Raw genomic sequence first — 16,518 nt, forward strand, 5'->3', positions numbered from 1 at the left:
AGTGAGTTATTCCGGAATATTGGTTCGAGTAACACTGGCGAAACTACTGCAGAAAATCCATTCGACCTTTTAAAAGGCCAGGAGCGCGCAGAGGAAAGGCGAAGCAAATTGTACGGAGGAAGATAAAAGGCAGACAGGTGTTCATGCAAAACACTCGCTGGTGCATGATTGCCATATCTTACTTTCTTTTACGCTGGTTATGTATGATACTTTGAATGTAGGAAAGGGAAAAGTTTAAAGTAATTGGAAATTCAGGTTGCTAATTTTAACTTTTCGATTTTTGAATGTATGAAGTTGAAAATCGGAATCATGCTTATTAATGTTACCGTCGGCCAATAAGGAAAAGTTTTAATTTGAAATAGCTACAGAGTTTTCATATCTAACTTTTTACAAATCCTGACACTAGAAAGTTGAAAACCGGCTTAACCAAAAATGTAAGTTGCCACATTTGGTTTACTTTTATGAAGGTATAAAATCGAAAATCGGAATGCTGTTTTTATACAGCCGAACCGGGGAATTTAAATAGTACGAAATACAGGGTTGTCATATCGATTCTTTTTCCCAATTTTAAAGGCAGGAAGTTGAAATAGGTATTTAATGGTTACATACGTATACTGCTGCAAAAATTACAAAATGTCTGATTGCCATATCTAACATTTCAAGTTTCTAAGCAGTAACCTGGAAATGGTGGTTATAAGAAAATTGCAAAAATTTTGGAAAACGACGAATGGAATGTTGCTATATTTAACTTTCTGAGTCTAGAAAGCCAGAAAACGTATACGTATAAAATTAATATTTTTTGTATTGATTACGTTATACACAGCAAACTGAAAGCAAGTTTTCAGTAATGAACAATGTGTAGTCAGCAGATAAGTCGAAACAAGATGTATAAACCTTAATAACCGTGATAAACACAAAATGTAATATTATCTACTTGGATAGGGTCATGTCCTGAAGTTTATGGTTTCATTTTGAAAAACAGGGCTGCGAGCAATACGTGCCTTCCTCACTAATGGCATTTGATTTTATTTTTGTTACTTAGCTTTGAATTTTGGCTAATCGTGACGATGATAATGAGAGAATTGATAAATGTGTACTGAAAAAAAAGTAGCGCGCTGTACCCCGATAACATAGTGGTAACAACGTCGCCTTGTAATGAAGGAGCACTGGGATCGATACCCGGTGGAGGAACATAGTGGCTCGAATCCCACTTTAGGTAGGATTTAAACTGTAGGTCTATTCTCGATAGCGTATTGTTGAATCTTAAATCCACCAAAAGTCCATAACAAAAGGCATTGTTTCAACGTATGTTGAATGTATAATTGCAATGTATATTGTGATAAATTAATCCTTAAGCAAATATACATTTGTAATTCTGTTTAACAATAAGAGACTTCACTTTCCTTTACATCTATTCACAAGAGCATAAAAATACAACTTGGAAATTAATTTCCAAATGAACAACCTCTTATTCATATATTTTACGTATGTGTGTGTGTTTTCTGAAATCTGGCAAAGTCCTAATAATGTATCCACGTTTTTTGTGAAAGTGAAGAGAAGAACAACACGCGCAAGTAATACTTTTAAAAGAGAACAATCAAGCCAGAATTGGTGTAGCATAATTCTAATACAACTGGCAACACTGGAGCTGTCTGGCAAAGGCGATGTCTCTACCATGTACGGATAAGTCGAACGCAACGTACAGCGCAGCGAACGAAGTTCTCAACCCCGAAAGCACACACAAAACACCCTCCTCCCCTCTTGAAACGGGCACAAGACCAAAGCGCTAGCCGATCCCACTGAGTCACCTGCAAGGAACACGGAATACGGTACAAAACGAAGCTGTCTGTTGTATGGAGGAGGTGGGTCGGACAAATCCGCAAAGCAGAAAAACTGATTGCTTGAAATTATTCGTAACCCATTCAACACATAACATTCAAACTCTTATATCTAAGAGTCACAATACAAAATAGTTCATCTCAATACAGAAATACTATTTACGTAATTCATATTTCAACTTATATCAAATGAACAATTTACGTACTATAGCTCTCTCTCTCTCTCTCTCTCTCTCTCTCTCTCTTGAGCCAAAACAACATTCTTGTATTGTTTTACCAATGTTTAATGTGCATGATTGATTGATTGATTTCGTTCATTTTACTTCTCTTCTTTGTTACTTTTGGCTAATCGCGAAGATGGAGATGATTGATGTTATGATTAAATTGATGAACGATACACACAAAGATTGTACACTCGCCTCACTTAGTACTCCGCTAGTTTGTTTCTTTATACAGCATATTTGCAGAAGATACAATTCAACATACAAGTGTATAAAACAAACTTATTACTAACTTCGTTGACCCTGTACAAGCCCATGCCGGGTTTTGAACCACCCCACGGATCCCTGACGTCATAGGGTGCTGTGCTGTAGAGCAAACACAAACAAAAAAAGCTTCGGCCAAAAGTCCCCGCGCACCTCCCCCTTCACCCGTTCGACTAGGGCCATAAGGAACCATGATCCACTCTGTCCCTCCCCTCCAAGCGGGGGCGATCATGCAGACAAACAACTAGAGTACGTGGAAACAGGACTGCAGACTCTTTTCCATGTGGTTCCACTATAACCACTCCGTCACGGAAGTCAGCTTTAATGCGCACATTCCATTATTCATAGTTGCATTACAGCATTCGTGTAAAAAAACAACTCCTAACCGGATCGGAGTGTGCTGTCAAAACCACCACGCTCCGGAGCGGAGTGCTGTTGTCTCACGCTCCTCTCCGGATCGGAGCGTGCGTCTAAAAAATCTGAACCACTCCCCTCCGGAGCGGAGTACTGCTGTATCACGCTCCGCTCCGGATCGGAGCGTGTGTCCCAGAAAGCCGAACCACTTCGCTCCGGAGCGGAGTGCTGTTGTATCACGCTCCGCTCCGGATCGGAGCGTACGTCTCAAAAAGCTGAACAACTCCGCTCCGGAGCGGAGTGCTGTTATATCACGCTCCGCTCCGGATCGGAGCGTGCGACTCAAAAAGTCGAACCACTCCGCTCCGAAGCGGAGCGTGTCTCTCAAGAAATCGAACCACTCCGCTCCGGAGCGGAGTGCTGTCGTACCACGCTCCGCTCCGGAGCGAGGAGCGGAGTAGAAATGACGCTTCGAAGTCGCTCCGGAGCGCTCCTTTAGTACGCTCCGCACTCCGCTCCGAAACCCTGTGTAGAAGAGACACTTCCGATAAACTATTCGAAAACTACTTCACATCCCAATTGCAACAAAATGGCATATATATTTTAGTGCTAATTTAGCTACAACCTTGGTGACAATGAAGTTCGACCAGAAAGGAATACGTGATTAAATGCACAGAGGCATAGGCGGTGGAATGGGTGACCCGCAGAAGTGATGCATGTGTGTAAGAGGAGGCGTCTGAGCAGGCAAGAATCGTGATCCCAGCATGTGGCCCCCAAGGTCACGTAAAGAACGAAAACGGGGAACAATACGCGTGACATTGAACTTCGACCAGGCACCAGATCCATACGGAAATCCCAGATAGTGGCGCATTCGACGGAAGCATGACGTCACGGACACGATAAGGGAGTCCGCCGTATATAAGCGCGTGCTGTGCACCGAAAAACCGCAGTGCATCATCACCATGGCCAGGGGCAAACCTATTGACAACACCGTAAGGAGAAGAGTGGTGGAGTTGCAACGGGATGGACTCAGTGAACGGGAAATTGGACTCCAACAGAACTTACCCAAGTCAACCGTCCACTGCATCATCAAACGCCACCAAAATACGGGTACTACAGAGCCAGGTAAGGCCCCCGGTCGAAAACGCCTGCTGAGCGTGCGTGACTTACGGATATTTAGGCGCTATATCCAGACCAACAATCATGTTTCAGTGGCCGAATTACAACTGTGGACTCGAGAACGCTTTCACATTGAAGTGTCAACCAGAACCATTCGCCGTTAACTACAGCGATGCGGTTACCGAGTGTACAAGGCGAAACGTAAACCCTTCCTTTCCATGTTGAACAAAGGCAATCGACTACGGTGGGCACGAATGTACCGGGGATGGACATTTCGGCAGTGGAACAGGGTTTTGTGGACGGACGAATCCATTTTCAATGTTGTGTACGGGAAAATACGGGAAACAATCATTTGTCGGAAGGAGGAACAGAATGAAGCAAAATGTTATGCACGTCGGGTACCAGCGTCAGTGATGGTATGGGGATGCATGACGGCATCTGGGGTTGGCCCACTACACGTCTGTGAGGGCATTGTGAATGCACACGCCTATACACGCATACTGGAGCGGCATCTTCCCACAGTGCGAAGGCACCTGTTCCACAGGCGGCGTCTCATCTTTCAACACGACAATGCCAGGCCTCATACAGCGCGGCTGACAAGAGAATGGTTGACTTGCCATGACGTGCGAACTCTGCCATGGCCACCATCGAGTCCCGACCTCTCGCCCATTGAGAATGTGTGGCGTGTTCTTAAGCGACGTGTGCAACAGAGGGGACCCACGACAGTGGCTGCTCTTATCGCCTGCCTGCAGGAGGAATGGCACCTCATCGATGTGAAATACCTTGAACGACTCGTCCGCAGCATGCCCCGACGCATTGCCACAGTTATTCGCCGACGGGGCGGCGTCACACCATGGTAAACAGGATCCCCTCTAACAGTGGTCGAACTTCAATGTCACGTGTAGATGGACGAAAATGTTTTATTTTGTGTGGACACCATACATTGCGTTGCAGCGGAAATTTATGTTTTCCTTTGTTCCATGTAGCCTGCTGAATAAAATATGTTCAGCATATGCATGTGTTCTCCTTCTTTCACAGCGCACTCCTATATTTGTGACTGGTCGAACTTCATTGTCACTAAGGTTGTATATCTCGATCCCAAAGAAACGAAATTGAAGCAATACTGAAGCAAATTATTGTTTTTACTGGTGCTTGTATTATTTGACTAAATTGTTTAGTTAAGTGTAGTTTATAACAAAGTTATTAGAGATATAGAGGTTGAGTTGCTGGAGTGTTTTCTTGTAGTGACGCAATTACGGTAGAAAATGAATTTATGAATGTGTACATTTTTGGCATCTCCTTTATATCTCCATCTCCATATATATATTGCTTTAAAATCATAACAAGCTATTTTATCAACACCCATACACACAATTACACACACACAGGAAAGAGAGACGGAGAATATACTTTCAGGTGATTGTAAAAGGTTTCTCGTAAAACCTGAAACCTAATAAAAATCTACGTAGTGAAAGAAAAATGGAAAGAGATCGAGAAGGGGTATAATAAGAACTTGGGGAAAAGGTACAAAGGTTTCGTTAGGAATTTCCCGTCGAGGATTTGAATCCACTTTACTCTAATCCCGACAATCTTTTCTAGCTGCCTCATCTAAACGATTGATTGATTAGCTTTATTTTACTTCCCTTTTTGTGCCACTTTTGGCTAATTTGCGAAGATGCGGATGAGTGATGATATGATGACATTTAAGAATGGACACTCGCAAACATACATGCTCAGGCAGAGATTCGAACCCGGGACCGCTGGCGTCGTAGCGCGCTAACCACTCCTCGACGGGGGCCGGCTGCGCATTTTTTTCCAGTCAACTTGTGAATGCGGGTTAATTTCTTGCTCTCTGATTGGTTGTTGGAAAGTTACGGTGCTCTGATTGTGAGAATATCTTACTTGCGCTGTACGTTAGGTTGGATTAGGTTAGAAAACACAAATTTTCGCTGAAAAATAGGAAATAAGATATTCTCATAATCAGAGCACCGTATCTTTCCAACAGCCAATCAGAGAGCAAGAAATGAACCCTCATTCACAAATTGACTGGAAAAAAAAATCGCGGTCGGCTCATCTAAACGAGTATGTCTGATAATGTAATTTGATTGGAGAGATTTCTCTGAGCTCCTCTGATTCTCATAATTACAGCCACGTTCATGTGCTTAAATATATATATATATATATATATATATATATATATATATATGTGTGTGTGTGTGTGTGTGTGTGTAAGTACATGTAGTTGAGAAGGTACTGGTTTGGCGTACTCATTCGCTAAGTAGCGTCATGTTCTGAGATTTACTGGATTCTTAGCTCATATAATAGTTTTGAGAAGGTAATTTTAGTCGTTTTCATTATTTGATTTATTTTACGTCGATTTTCTCTCTCTCTCTCTCTCTCTCTCTCTCTCTCTCTCTCTCTCTCTCTCTCTCTCTCGTAGACACACTGGCATAACAGCACACCATACCTCCATCAAAGGGGAAACCCTTTCGGAAGGCACCCAAATCCCAAATGTAAACTTCTCTTTCATGTAGTACATCCTTGACTGCTCTGGTGTCTGGACACTCAGCCAGTGTAGTCCTCTGTGGGCTCGTATCGTGTCCTGTTCATGTGTCTTTGTAATGGAGCTTTCACCAATTTCATCTTATCACCTTTCATCTTTAACTTCACGATTGGCCTAAAGTGGCAGACAAGCGAAGTGAAATAAAATCAATCAATCAAACCACAAACCCATGGACGATTGGACTGCATGTTGGTTCTGGCGCAACCGCATCGTTAACGTGCATGAATGCTGTTTACAGGATATATTAAGTCTTTCACCAAACTTTCCTACTAGAAAATATCATACATGTAGAAAGTCGGAATGAGTAACTTCCTCATTTAATTTAGGGTGGAAATTGATATTTACCGCAACAAATTCACACATTTCTTTATTTACTTAAATTTACAGCATTTTTTTGACTAAATCTTTTCAAAGATCATGAACAAACCACAAATGTTCCTCAGTGTGTTTCCATGACCGTAAAAAAACATTTGGCGCATTAAACGAATGGTACTAAACATCCTGATAAGGTCAGATGTCTTTGTCCAATCCGTAGTGGGGTATCTCACTTTTGAGAATGTCTGGAAATAATAAAATGATAAGCTCTTCATCTTTTTCGGCACTGTCACAGAACATGAAAATTCAATTCACCAAGCACAAGTAGGTCTGTATAGCTCTCTTACACTCGGAACAGTCCGTAGTTTTCTGTTGAATCTTGAAGGTCCGATTGCGCCGGTGTTGGATGAATGACGTTAGCAGAAAGATGCGCAAATTGATTTTTATCTTTCTGCGCAAGCACTGAACAAATACAGGCGCATGGGAGGAGCCATCGCTGCTACGTCACAGGGGAGACTAGCATTGCTTGGCCGTGTAAGGTATGATCGGGGATGTTACAGAAGTAAACCACCTATACACCATGCACATAAATTTTAAGCAAAATATATCTTCTGTTTTTCAAACTGCTTTAACTGTGGGACGGACATCTTAACATTATCAACAAACATCAATGTATTCCTGACTTAATGTTGTGCTTTATGGCTCAATTGTTTTTAATCTCATGTACACACACATTCATTAAACAGTCCTATTTCTCTTTTGCTTACGTAATAACGCTAACTACATTGTACCATATTTTTTAAATAAATTTGTGAGTCTCCGCTGTAAACCTAATTCAGAATTGACGTATTGACGTTGAAATTACATACGAAATTCCAATATTTGTACCTTACAAAATACTAAGATTATTAATTTCAAGTATTGGAATTACATAACACTCTTTATAATACCTAATGGAGAGTGATATTATTTGCTTAACAAGGAAGTAAGTATAGTGCACAAAAGAAGGGAGGATCCAGTAATACTTGTTACTTCTCTTAATACATCAGACTTTAAAAAATCATGATCTACTGGTAATGTGTTTTATAATCATGTAAATATTATACATTTTATGCCCAATACACAGTATGAACACGCTACTTTCATATCTTCTTTCAACAGTTACTTAATGAATGTTACAAGATTACACTCCGAAAACAAGGGTTTGGAACTACACTTCTAAACTAAATCAAAAAATTTGTTACGGAACTATTTTATATGAGAAAAATGTGAAATTACAGAGGCTGTTACCAAATATTACAGAAGTTTTAGAAAATTTAAATTTATTTGCTATTGTCAACCTTTTTTTTTCTTTTTTTATACTTCTAATGTGAGATAAATTACACAGAACATTGCAACTTCATTTGACACAAAATATCGGGTAACATTAGAAACACATTTCTTATTGATATGGAACTAAAATGTTGAATTTAAATTTAAATAAAGTTGTACAATACTTCGGCAATATATTAAAATACAAATTGAATAAGTTACAGACGATATCTATTGTTATGTGACAGAAGATTAACATATTGCATGAGAATGTCCTGCAACATTTGATATAAAATATTTTAATTCTCCTTAGGCTTGGAAAAAACAGATTAATAAAGCGAGTTTGTTTCAGGTACAAAACAATATTAATTTTATCTGATATTACCAATATTAAAGCAAGTTACAAACTTTTAATTGTAAGATAATCTTTGTAATTTAGCATAATAACTTTTGTGAATGTAATTCTCTTTCAGAAGTAGAGTGACATAGTAAGGCATTTACATTTCGATTGAGGTACCCCCAAAACTCGATATGCATCACTTAAGGATTGATGAACTTTTTGTGCATCAATTGATAGTTAAAAGTGTAATTGTGGTTTCTTTGAAGTGATCGTGTCTCATATGTTCAGTTGGTGCATTTTAGCACATCTTTGTGTATTTTCGTTATGTATTTTGATGCAAAAAAATTGTGTAATGAAATATTTTTGATTCTGTGGACTGGACTTTTAACAACTTTATTTGTCTATTTCCATAGTTTTCTAGAGCTATTGCTTGAATTTATAGGGCTTGTCCACGTAGGAGTTTTACCATACCCATGAGAGTAATATCTGCAATTTCTAGAAGGGAAATAAGCATTTCTAAGCGATTTCTACCACACTTGTAGCTGTAAAGTATAAATGGTAAGCTCGTGTTCGGTGGCCCCCTAGCATACATCATATAAACTACATTAGCATTCAGATGTAGCCGACACTTCACTCTCTAAATGGTATCTTATTGTCTGTTTCACAAGCTTTGAAATGGTTTTCCTCTGCCCTCTCCGTCAGTGAAGCCAAGGATTTATCCAAAATTTTCACCCCGCCCCCCCAAATTTTTAAATTGATAATGATCCGCGAATTTGCCAATCTCGCAAGACGCCATTTCTCAAACAATCCGATAGCAGACCCATTATCGACACTAGCAAGTCTCGATTTTTATAGCCTTCGAGATATTTGCTTCAATTTTACATAAGGACTGTTGTTTTTTATATCAGGGATAATTGAAGTCAGTTTTTTAAAATTGGCATTATTTTTTTTTGTTTGATATTTTTTGTGTTCCAGTATATTTAGTACGCGTAGAAGCCATTTCCATGCATGTTCTTTCTTTCTCTTTTCGCTTTTGGTCTGTTTTCTTTGTATTTTCTCCCTTACCTTGTCTCCCCTTCAAGCGAGTTATTGTGTTGCATTTATGACAAATGAACTCAAACTTTCTAAACACTTTGTGTTTTAAACTTAGAAATATACATGTAGACAACCAGTAGCCAATGTCAAGAAAATCGGTGGTGGTTACAAATACATTTTCCTGTACATAGCTTATTGGTTATCGCGATCGTCTCGGGTTATATTCCAATGAGAGAGCATTTCAGTCATTATCATATCTGTGCATGAAGATGATGAAAAGTGTCATTCCTAAAGCTCTCTACAACTGTACAATACAGCTTCAACCCTATTTGTGAGCTCAGTGCCGTCTTACAGTGCCGGTTCACATATTTTTTGTTTGTAAGCAACGTCATCACTGGTAGGCCATGACCGCAACGCGATATCAGAACCGAAGTCTCAAATGTGTGATGAATAGGCGAAGAATCGACATATTTAAACGTAGTGTTCCCAGAGGGTGCGAATGGAGTGATGTTGACTGCGATCCTTGACCTACGAATGATGACGTCGCATGTACACTAAGTGTCTACACAGGCTTTGCTTTACGAGATGGCTTTGTCCGTAGCAAAAGGAACGACTTGGTCGTATTCAGAACCTTGAGAGGGAAGACAGCCCATGCCACGAACGAGACTGTGCTCCCCTGGAGCTGGAAGATACATGAACTAAGAGGAAGACACACTGAACCATCACTACACTTTGGATATCATGTGCTTGCTGTCATTGCAAGCATCCTCGGCATGGAACACGTAGTGGTTCCTGTGCCAGTGCATGTAGTTGTCGCACGTCCTCCTCGCCATGCAGCACGGGTTGCTCCTGGAGGGGTGGAACTTCGGGGAGGGCCCACCGTTCATGTGGGCCGCGCCTCCCCGGGCGGAGTACAGAACCTGGCGGTGCCCAAGGCCACAGTCGCACGTCGCCCCCGCCCTCGCTCCGGGAGGGTAGTCATCGTGAGTCCCTGTGGAAGAGAAGAGAGTATCGGACATAACTGGGTCCACATTGTTACAAGAAAGAGTTTAAAAGTTCAGACATTGGCTTGTCTTACCATAAGACCACAAGGACTTTCCTCAACCATAGATTATCTCCTAGATAATAAGGGTTGAAATGAGTTCAGTAAAATATTAAATTATCTCCAGCGAGCTGGGATTGATGGAAGATGTTACCAATGTGTCGAGAACAATATTGAAATAATATCATGCCCCCTCTTCCAATACGTAACCTTCCAGGTGGCAAACGACTAGGTTTAAGTCTCGTAGATAGTAAATATTATAGTGATTTCTATAGGAGCAAGTAAACTTGTGTTAGTCCATAGTCGATGGCAGTATCCAGTATTACCGGTATTTATATTCTTTATCCACCTGTCTTTTTTATTTTCTTTTTTCCTATTTTATTTCTTCCTACCTTGTAATCAAGGGTTACCTGGTTCGATACCCGGTGAAGGCATATTGCCCAGTGGTTCGGATTCAATGTTTAACTGTAGGTCCAGTCCCGATTTGCCTCTCGGAGCATTAGATGGGCTTAAAGTAAACTATGACAAACTTTTCCTCTGTTTCCCCTTTTCTTCTACCTTCATTTGTTTACGTTTCCATCACGTTGTCTCTTTATTTCCGACTCATTCTTTCTCTTTCTTTCTCTCCCTCTCTGTTTGTGTTGTTCGCAGGTGCCAAACAACTTGGATTATGTTTCATAGATAGTAAAAATCAAAGTAATTAAAATGTACTGTATTTATTTCCCAGATGGGACACGTGGGTTTGCATTAGTCCATAGTCAGTACAATAATATTATTAACTTTTATTTATATTATTTATTCCTCTGTTTATTTGTTCTTTTCTTCCTTAGTTCCTTCCTCCCTCTGTTTCTCGCTGTCACCTTCGATCTCAGATGGAGACGCATTACACATTGAATTAAAATGATTTCGACTTTTTAACTGTAGGTCCAGTCACGATTAGCCTATCTGCACATTTTCCTCTGCTACTCTATCTCTTTCTTTGTTCCTATCGTTTTGTTTCCAGCACTTATTTTCTCTATTTTTGACTACTAGTGTATCTGTGTAATATTTGCTCTACTAAATGATTCTCAAATTTTCTCGTAAGGCTATTTAGTTAGGTTAACAGTATTTTACAATGGATCACAGCCAACCCTCGTCCACCAAGCAACAATGCTCCTGACAATGAACTTAAAAGACCTGTGAAATTAATTGTTTTTGTGTGTATCACCATAAAACATAACGTCTGCACTCCTATCTAGCCACAGTGGTTTGGCACCGTTGACCAAAAGAAACAGGAAATCTAATTTATGGTTAACGACGCCAATATATTTCAAAATGTTAACATTGTCCCCTCTCCCCAGTGGACGACCAGCTGTGTCACAACAGAACTGATTACTATTTTGCCGATAAACCAATACGCCATTATACTCTGATTTATCGGCTAAAACTTTGTCCCCTGCAAAACTGACCTCATGTGTAGTGAGGGCACAGGGCGTAACATGCAAGAGTTAACAGATAAGGGCTTCTGTGTTATAGAGCTTTACATTAATTATCTGGCTTTAAATTGGTATTAGGAACTCCATATTCCACGTAAATTACGGTTAGCACATTCCAACTACGTCAGACGTTTGGAGAATAATGCGTGCAGCAACTCGAAGTGTTTCTAAATTAACTTCCCTGATGGCTTTAATCTCATTGCACACTTCCTTGTGACGTCGATCGCTGATAGGGTCCTTCTTGTCAAATCCGAATCTTTTCTCGTTGAAACTTTTAAATCGCAGTTCGAAATAACACATTTAAATTTATGTTCTGATGTTACTTTTTCTTCAGCTTATTTCTCTAAATGTTACTCATATTCGGATCTATAAAGACTATGGAAATATGCAATTGCATTAAGAGAACACAGCAATAATAAAGGCGTAGTATATCGTTGGAAGTACAACTCCAATTTAAAAGACGCGCTTTGAGGCTATGGCTTTAAGAGTAGTTCATTAAGCTGCCACTATAAGCGCCACTGCTTCTTCGGTCTTCTTAGCTGCTACTTTGTAGTATTCATATTTCTTAACGTTGCTCATACTGAGAATTTGTTAAGCGTGGTAAGAAAAATTCAAAGTGTAAATGCAGATAATGTCTACATTGTTCAAACTATACAAATCAATGATCAATTCTGTTTTCTTCCCCTCACTCGCTGAGCCCGCTAAGGAGGAGTGCCAAGTGAACTCTTGAATCCTGTTGTTCTTGGATGTCGTATATATTACTATAGAAATAGTGGATAAATATTATTACCAACTTTATTCGATTTTCTATACTCCATATATTAATAAAATAATCTTGCATTACCAATTAAATGCACATTTAATTTATGGAAATTTATGCAGTGTGTAGATCTCCTACTTGACATCTGTTTCAATTTTCTCTTTTTGAAAGGTGTTGTGATATTAATATTGATAAATACTCTCCTAGCTATTCGACGCCCGTGATCTTTAAGCCTCGTAATTAAGGCATTCGTATTTATTTCGTCCTATTTATCCTCTGTGCATAAAGTAGATTTAACAAGTAATCATCTTTACACGCCGGAAAATTATAGAAATAAAAATAATTTCATTAATAATTTGTTTCTAACCTTGACCTAGTGAAGAAAGTTTGCCAACTTGTGACGTCTCAGGATCAACATTTCGCGTAAGAGGCACCATTGTGCATTCATTCCCTGCATCTCGCTACCGCCTTTTCTTGATCGATTTTGTCCGTTTACTGCATGCAATTCGCTTGTAGCACGGTAGATGACGCTTCGAGCATTAGCATCGTTCCGTTCAAACGTTACTACTGCCATCTATTGATAAATGTATACAACTACCATAACTAGCATAAAGCCAATGTATGAACTCTAATCCTAAGCAAATTACTGGTATGAGGAAAGGGGAGAGCCCCAGCAGAACTAAATAAGAAGTCCCACCCTACACAAATAGTGTTTCATAACTTTAATCTGTAGTTTCCCGAACCTAAGATTTTGAACGTAGACAAGTTAATATATAACCAGAATTTAACAATTAGACACACACCGTTAAAAGCATAACAAGAACAATGGATAGTGATTATCAGTGGCGGCGATTACGCCGATTAGATATAGCCGTCTGTGCTATACACGTAAACACCATAGTCATATTAAATGTGTGCGCGTGTGGTGTACGTAAACAAATCTAATAACTGCCTCCTTCAACTATAATCTAGACACTTGTTGGGTTACTGACTTGTAATGAACAAAACAAATTTGATTTACGTTCTTAATATATGAATTATGACTATACCTAGGGAACATAATAAACGCACAGAAAATTTCCTCAGTTTCAATATTTTCCTTTCAACTCGATTATTTGATTAAGTGAAACGAGAATTTCTGTTTCGCCTAAAATGACCGACAGGTGTCAGTTAGATCATCTTGTGTGATGATGAGCCATTAGATGAAACTGGATGTACTCAAACTAAGTAATGTCCGATTTTTAAAAATATATTTTTTTAGTTTTTCTACTACTTCTGGTTCATTTTACTGGGTGATTGATTTCTTTTTGTATTACAGAATAAACGACCGATTCTCCGTGAAAACACTGGTGCTATATGAAATTATCTTTATTCTCAGTTACCAGAGAAATAAGTGTAAAAGTATTTGTGATCGTCCCGTTTAAGTTTAATAATTTTGCATTAATTAATATATTGACTGTTAAATTTAGTTTTGTAATAGGGTAAGAGAGAGCTAAGGCCTTATATTATGTGTGTGTGTGTGTGTGTGTGTAAATATGTGCTACCTTCACGGGGGATGGGCAAACCTGATGTTACATCCTGTTTTATTCGTTGTGCCATTTTTTTCGGAATCTCCAGACTTGTTTCGTCCAAGTAACAGGATAAAGTCGCTAAGTGGTAGAAGACTAAACTAAACTAAACTAGACTAAACTTCGCAGAGAAAGGTCCCGTCCAAGTCCACGTAACTATTTTCGATTCGTCCATTGTTATCTTGTCACGAGGACAGAGCTTAACACTTTTTAAAAAGAGAGAAAAGTCCATTTCAGTTGTCACCTAAGATCTCGAGTTATTGGAAATCATTACGAAATCTTATTAAAAAATTCCAAGAAGTGAGTCTTCGAGGTGGGAACAAAAAGAGAAAAATCAAATCACGGTTGTCAAAAGTTTCACACTCCAAATGTGGAGAAAATTATTACCTAAAGATTATATTGTGAAACACGTCGCTCGCACATGGAATGAACTTCTTTTTTTATAGCTGGTTTCAAGTTTCAAGTACGATAGATCTATATTCACTGAGATGAAAGTCGCCAAGTTAGGGAGCAAGATTTGCTACGGAAGTTAAGCTTATACCAGTAGAGTTATGCATCGCACATGACGCATTATAGTGAAGCAAATACTATTTCAGGAGGGTACCATGCATTTTTGACCCCCCTTAAGTTCAGTCTATGTTATGAATTTTTATTTTTAATGAATAGAGAAGTATAGTATGTATAAAAAATATTGGCAAGCTATCTTCCTTCAAATGATGACGTCAGTGAGGTTACTCCTAATAAAAGGGAGCTGACCTCCGTGGCGGGGGCCTCCCCCATGACGCAGTGGTAGCGTCGTCGCCTTGTAATCAAGGGGTCCCGGGTTCGATACCCGGTGGAGGCACAAGTGGTTCGGATCCCACTTTAAACTTTAGATCCAGTCCCGATTTACCTTACTATGCATAAAGTGGACTTAAAACACCAACTCAAATAAAAAAAATTAAACCTCCGTGGCGGAGTGGGTAGCACAGCGCGCTACGACGCCAGAGGACTAGCGTTTGAATCTCAGCTTGGACATGGGTGTTTCTTTGTGATTCTTCTTTCATCATTTCATTGTAGTATGAAAGTTCCATCAAGTTACTAAAATATGATACGTATTTTTCACTACGGCCTTCCTGATGGTATAGTGGTGACGTCATCGCTTTGAAATCTAGTAGTTCCAGGTTCGATACCCGGTGAAGGCACAGTGGTTCAGATTTCTCTTTAAACAATAGATTAACCGATTAACCAATTTGAGCATTGACTGATTGATTGAGATGTTGTCAAGTAAGGCTAATCGGGACTGGACCTACATTTTTAAAGTGGAATCCGAACCACTATGTGTATCGAACCCGGGACCCCTTGATTACAAGGCGATAATGCTACCACTGCGCCATCGGGGAGACCTCAACCAATTTGAGCATACAGTGGAGTTAACAAACTTTGAATTTTTTCGAAACTTTGAATATTTTTTACTAACATTATCATATCTTAGGTAAGGTTAATCACGATTGTTTTGGTTTGGTAAATATAAACACAGAACTGCGTGAAATGATAAGTTACTGCTAGATTTAAGATATCGACACCAGAAATACCAAGTTCGACTCCTGGCTTCAGCACTGGTGTTCCTTTGCAAGTCTCTTTTTTTCAATTTTATTTATTATAATTCTTCTTCATATTCACGACTAGCCAAAATCGGCAGAAAAAAGCGATGCAAAAAAAGATAAATACAAATACGAAAATTTTGAAGCTAACTTCAATATGAGCGTTGTCCTCGTAACAAAACAGTTTCCTAGTATTGGTCTTTCCTTTGAAGTGACTGTTACTCTAGTTCTCACCTTTGGTGTAGCCTTTCCATTCTCTCGGTTTCAGATTTCTGATTCAGTGTCTTCAGGCGACGAAACTCAACTTTCAGCAAGGTCTTCAAAGTTTCAACAGACTCTGCATGAAGGAAAACGACACTTTGTTCTCTCACAGAGCGCCGACGGAAATTTGCAGTTTCGAGCGTTCGTGTTGACATTCAACTCACGGTTCATGAGCGGGAATATTATTAAATTATCGTTTACAATATTTAACTCTCAGAACTTATATTTGGAATGTAAACATCAGAAGTGCAACGAACTTCAACAGATAAAAAGAATATCAAACTACATCTTGTTGAATCCAACTGTGACCTTCGAGAATTTTGATAATTACTCCATTCAGAGGATAGAGAATCTGTAACACAGAGGAAGTATTTACATTGAGTTCCAGAAATTCATAAACCACTGGTGAAAGAATGATTACTTTGTTAACCTCAGGAAGAGGAATCATTCTCTATTGCTACATAAGCAC

The 16,518-nt window shown here is 39.3% G+C and overlaps 1 protein-coding gene across 1 annotated transcript in view; it reads right to left on the bottom strand.

Annotated features, from left to right (window-relative positions):
* Positions 1-10,085: 10,085 nt before the first annotated feature.
* LOC145995050 (tachykinin-like peptides receptor 86C) overlaps positions 10,086-16,518 on the bottom strand; it is a 178,967-nt gene continuing 172,534 nt past the window's right edge. The window contains exon 9 of the mRNA XM_083131582.1: positions 10,086-10,351. Within this exon, the coding sequence (XP_082987708.1) occupies positions 10,086-10,351 (266 nt within the window). The remainder of the gene's footprint in view (positions 10,352-16,518) is intronic.

This window comes from Lepisma saccharinum, chromosome 11, assembly GCF_977018435.1.
Source record: "Lepisma saccharinum chromosome 11, izLepSacc3.1, whole genome shotgun sequence".
Classification (NCBI taxonomy): Eukaryota; Metazoa; Arthropoda; class Insecta; order Zygentoma; family Lepismatidae; genus Lepisma; species Lepisma saccharinum.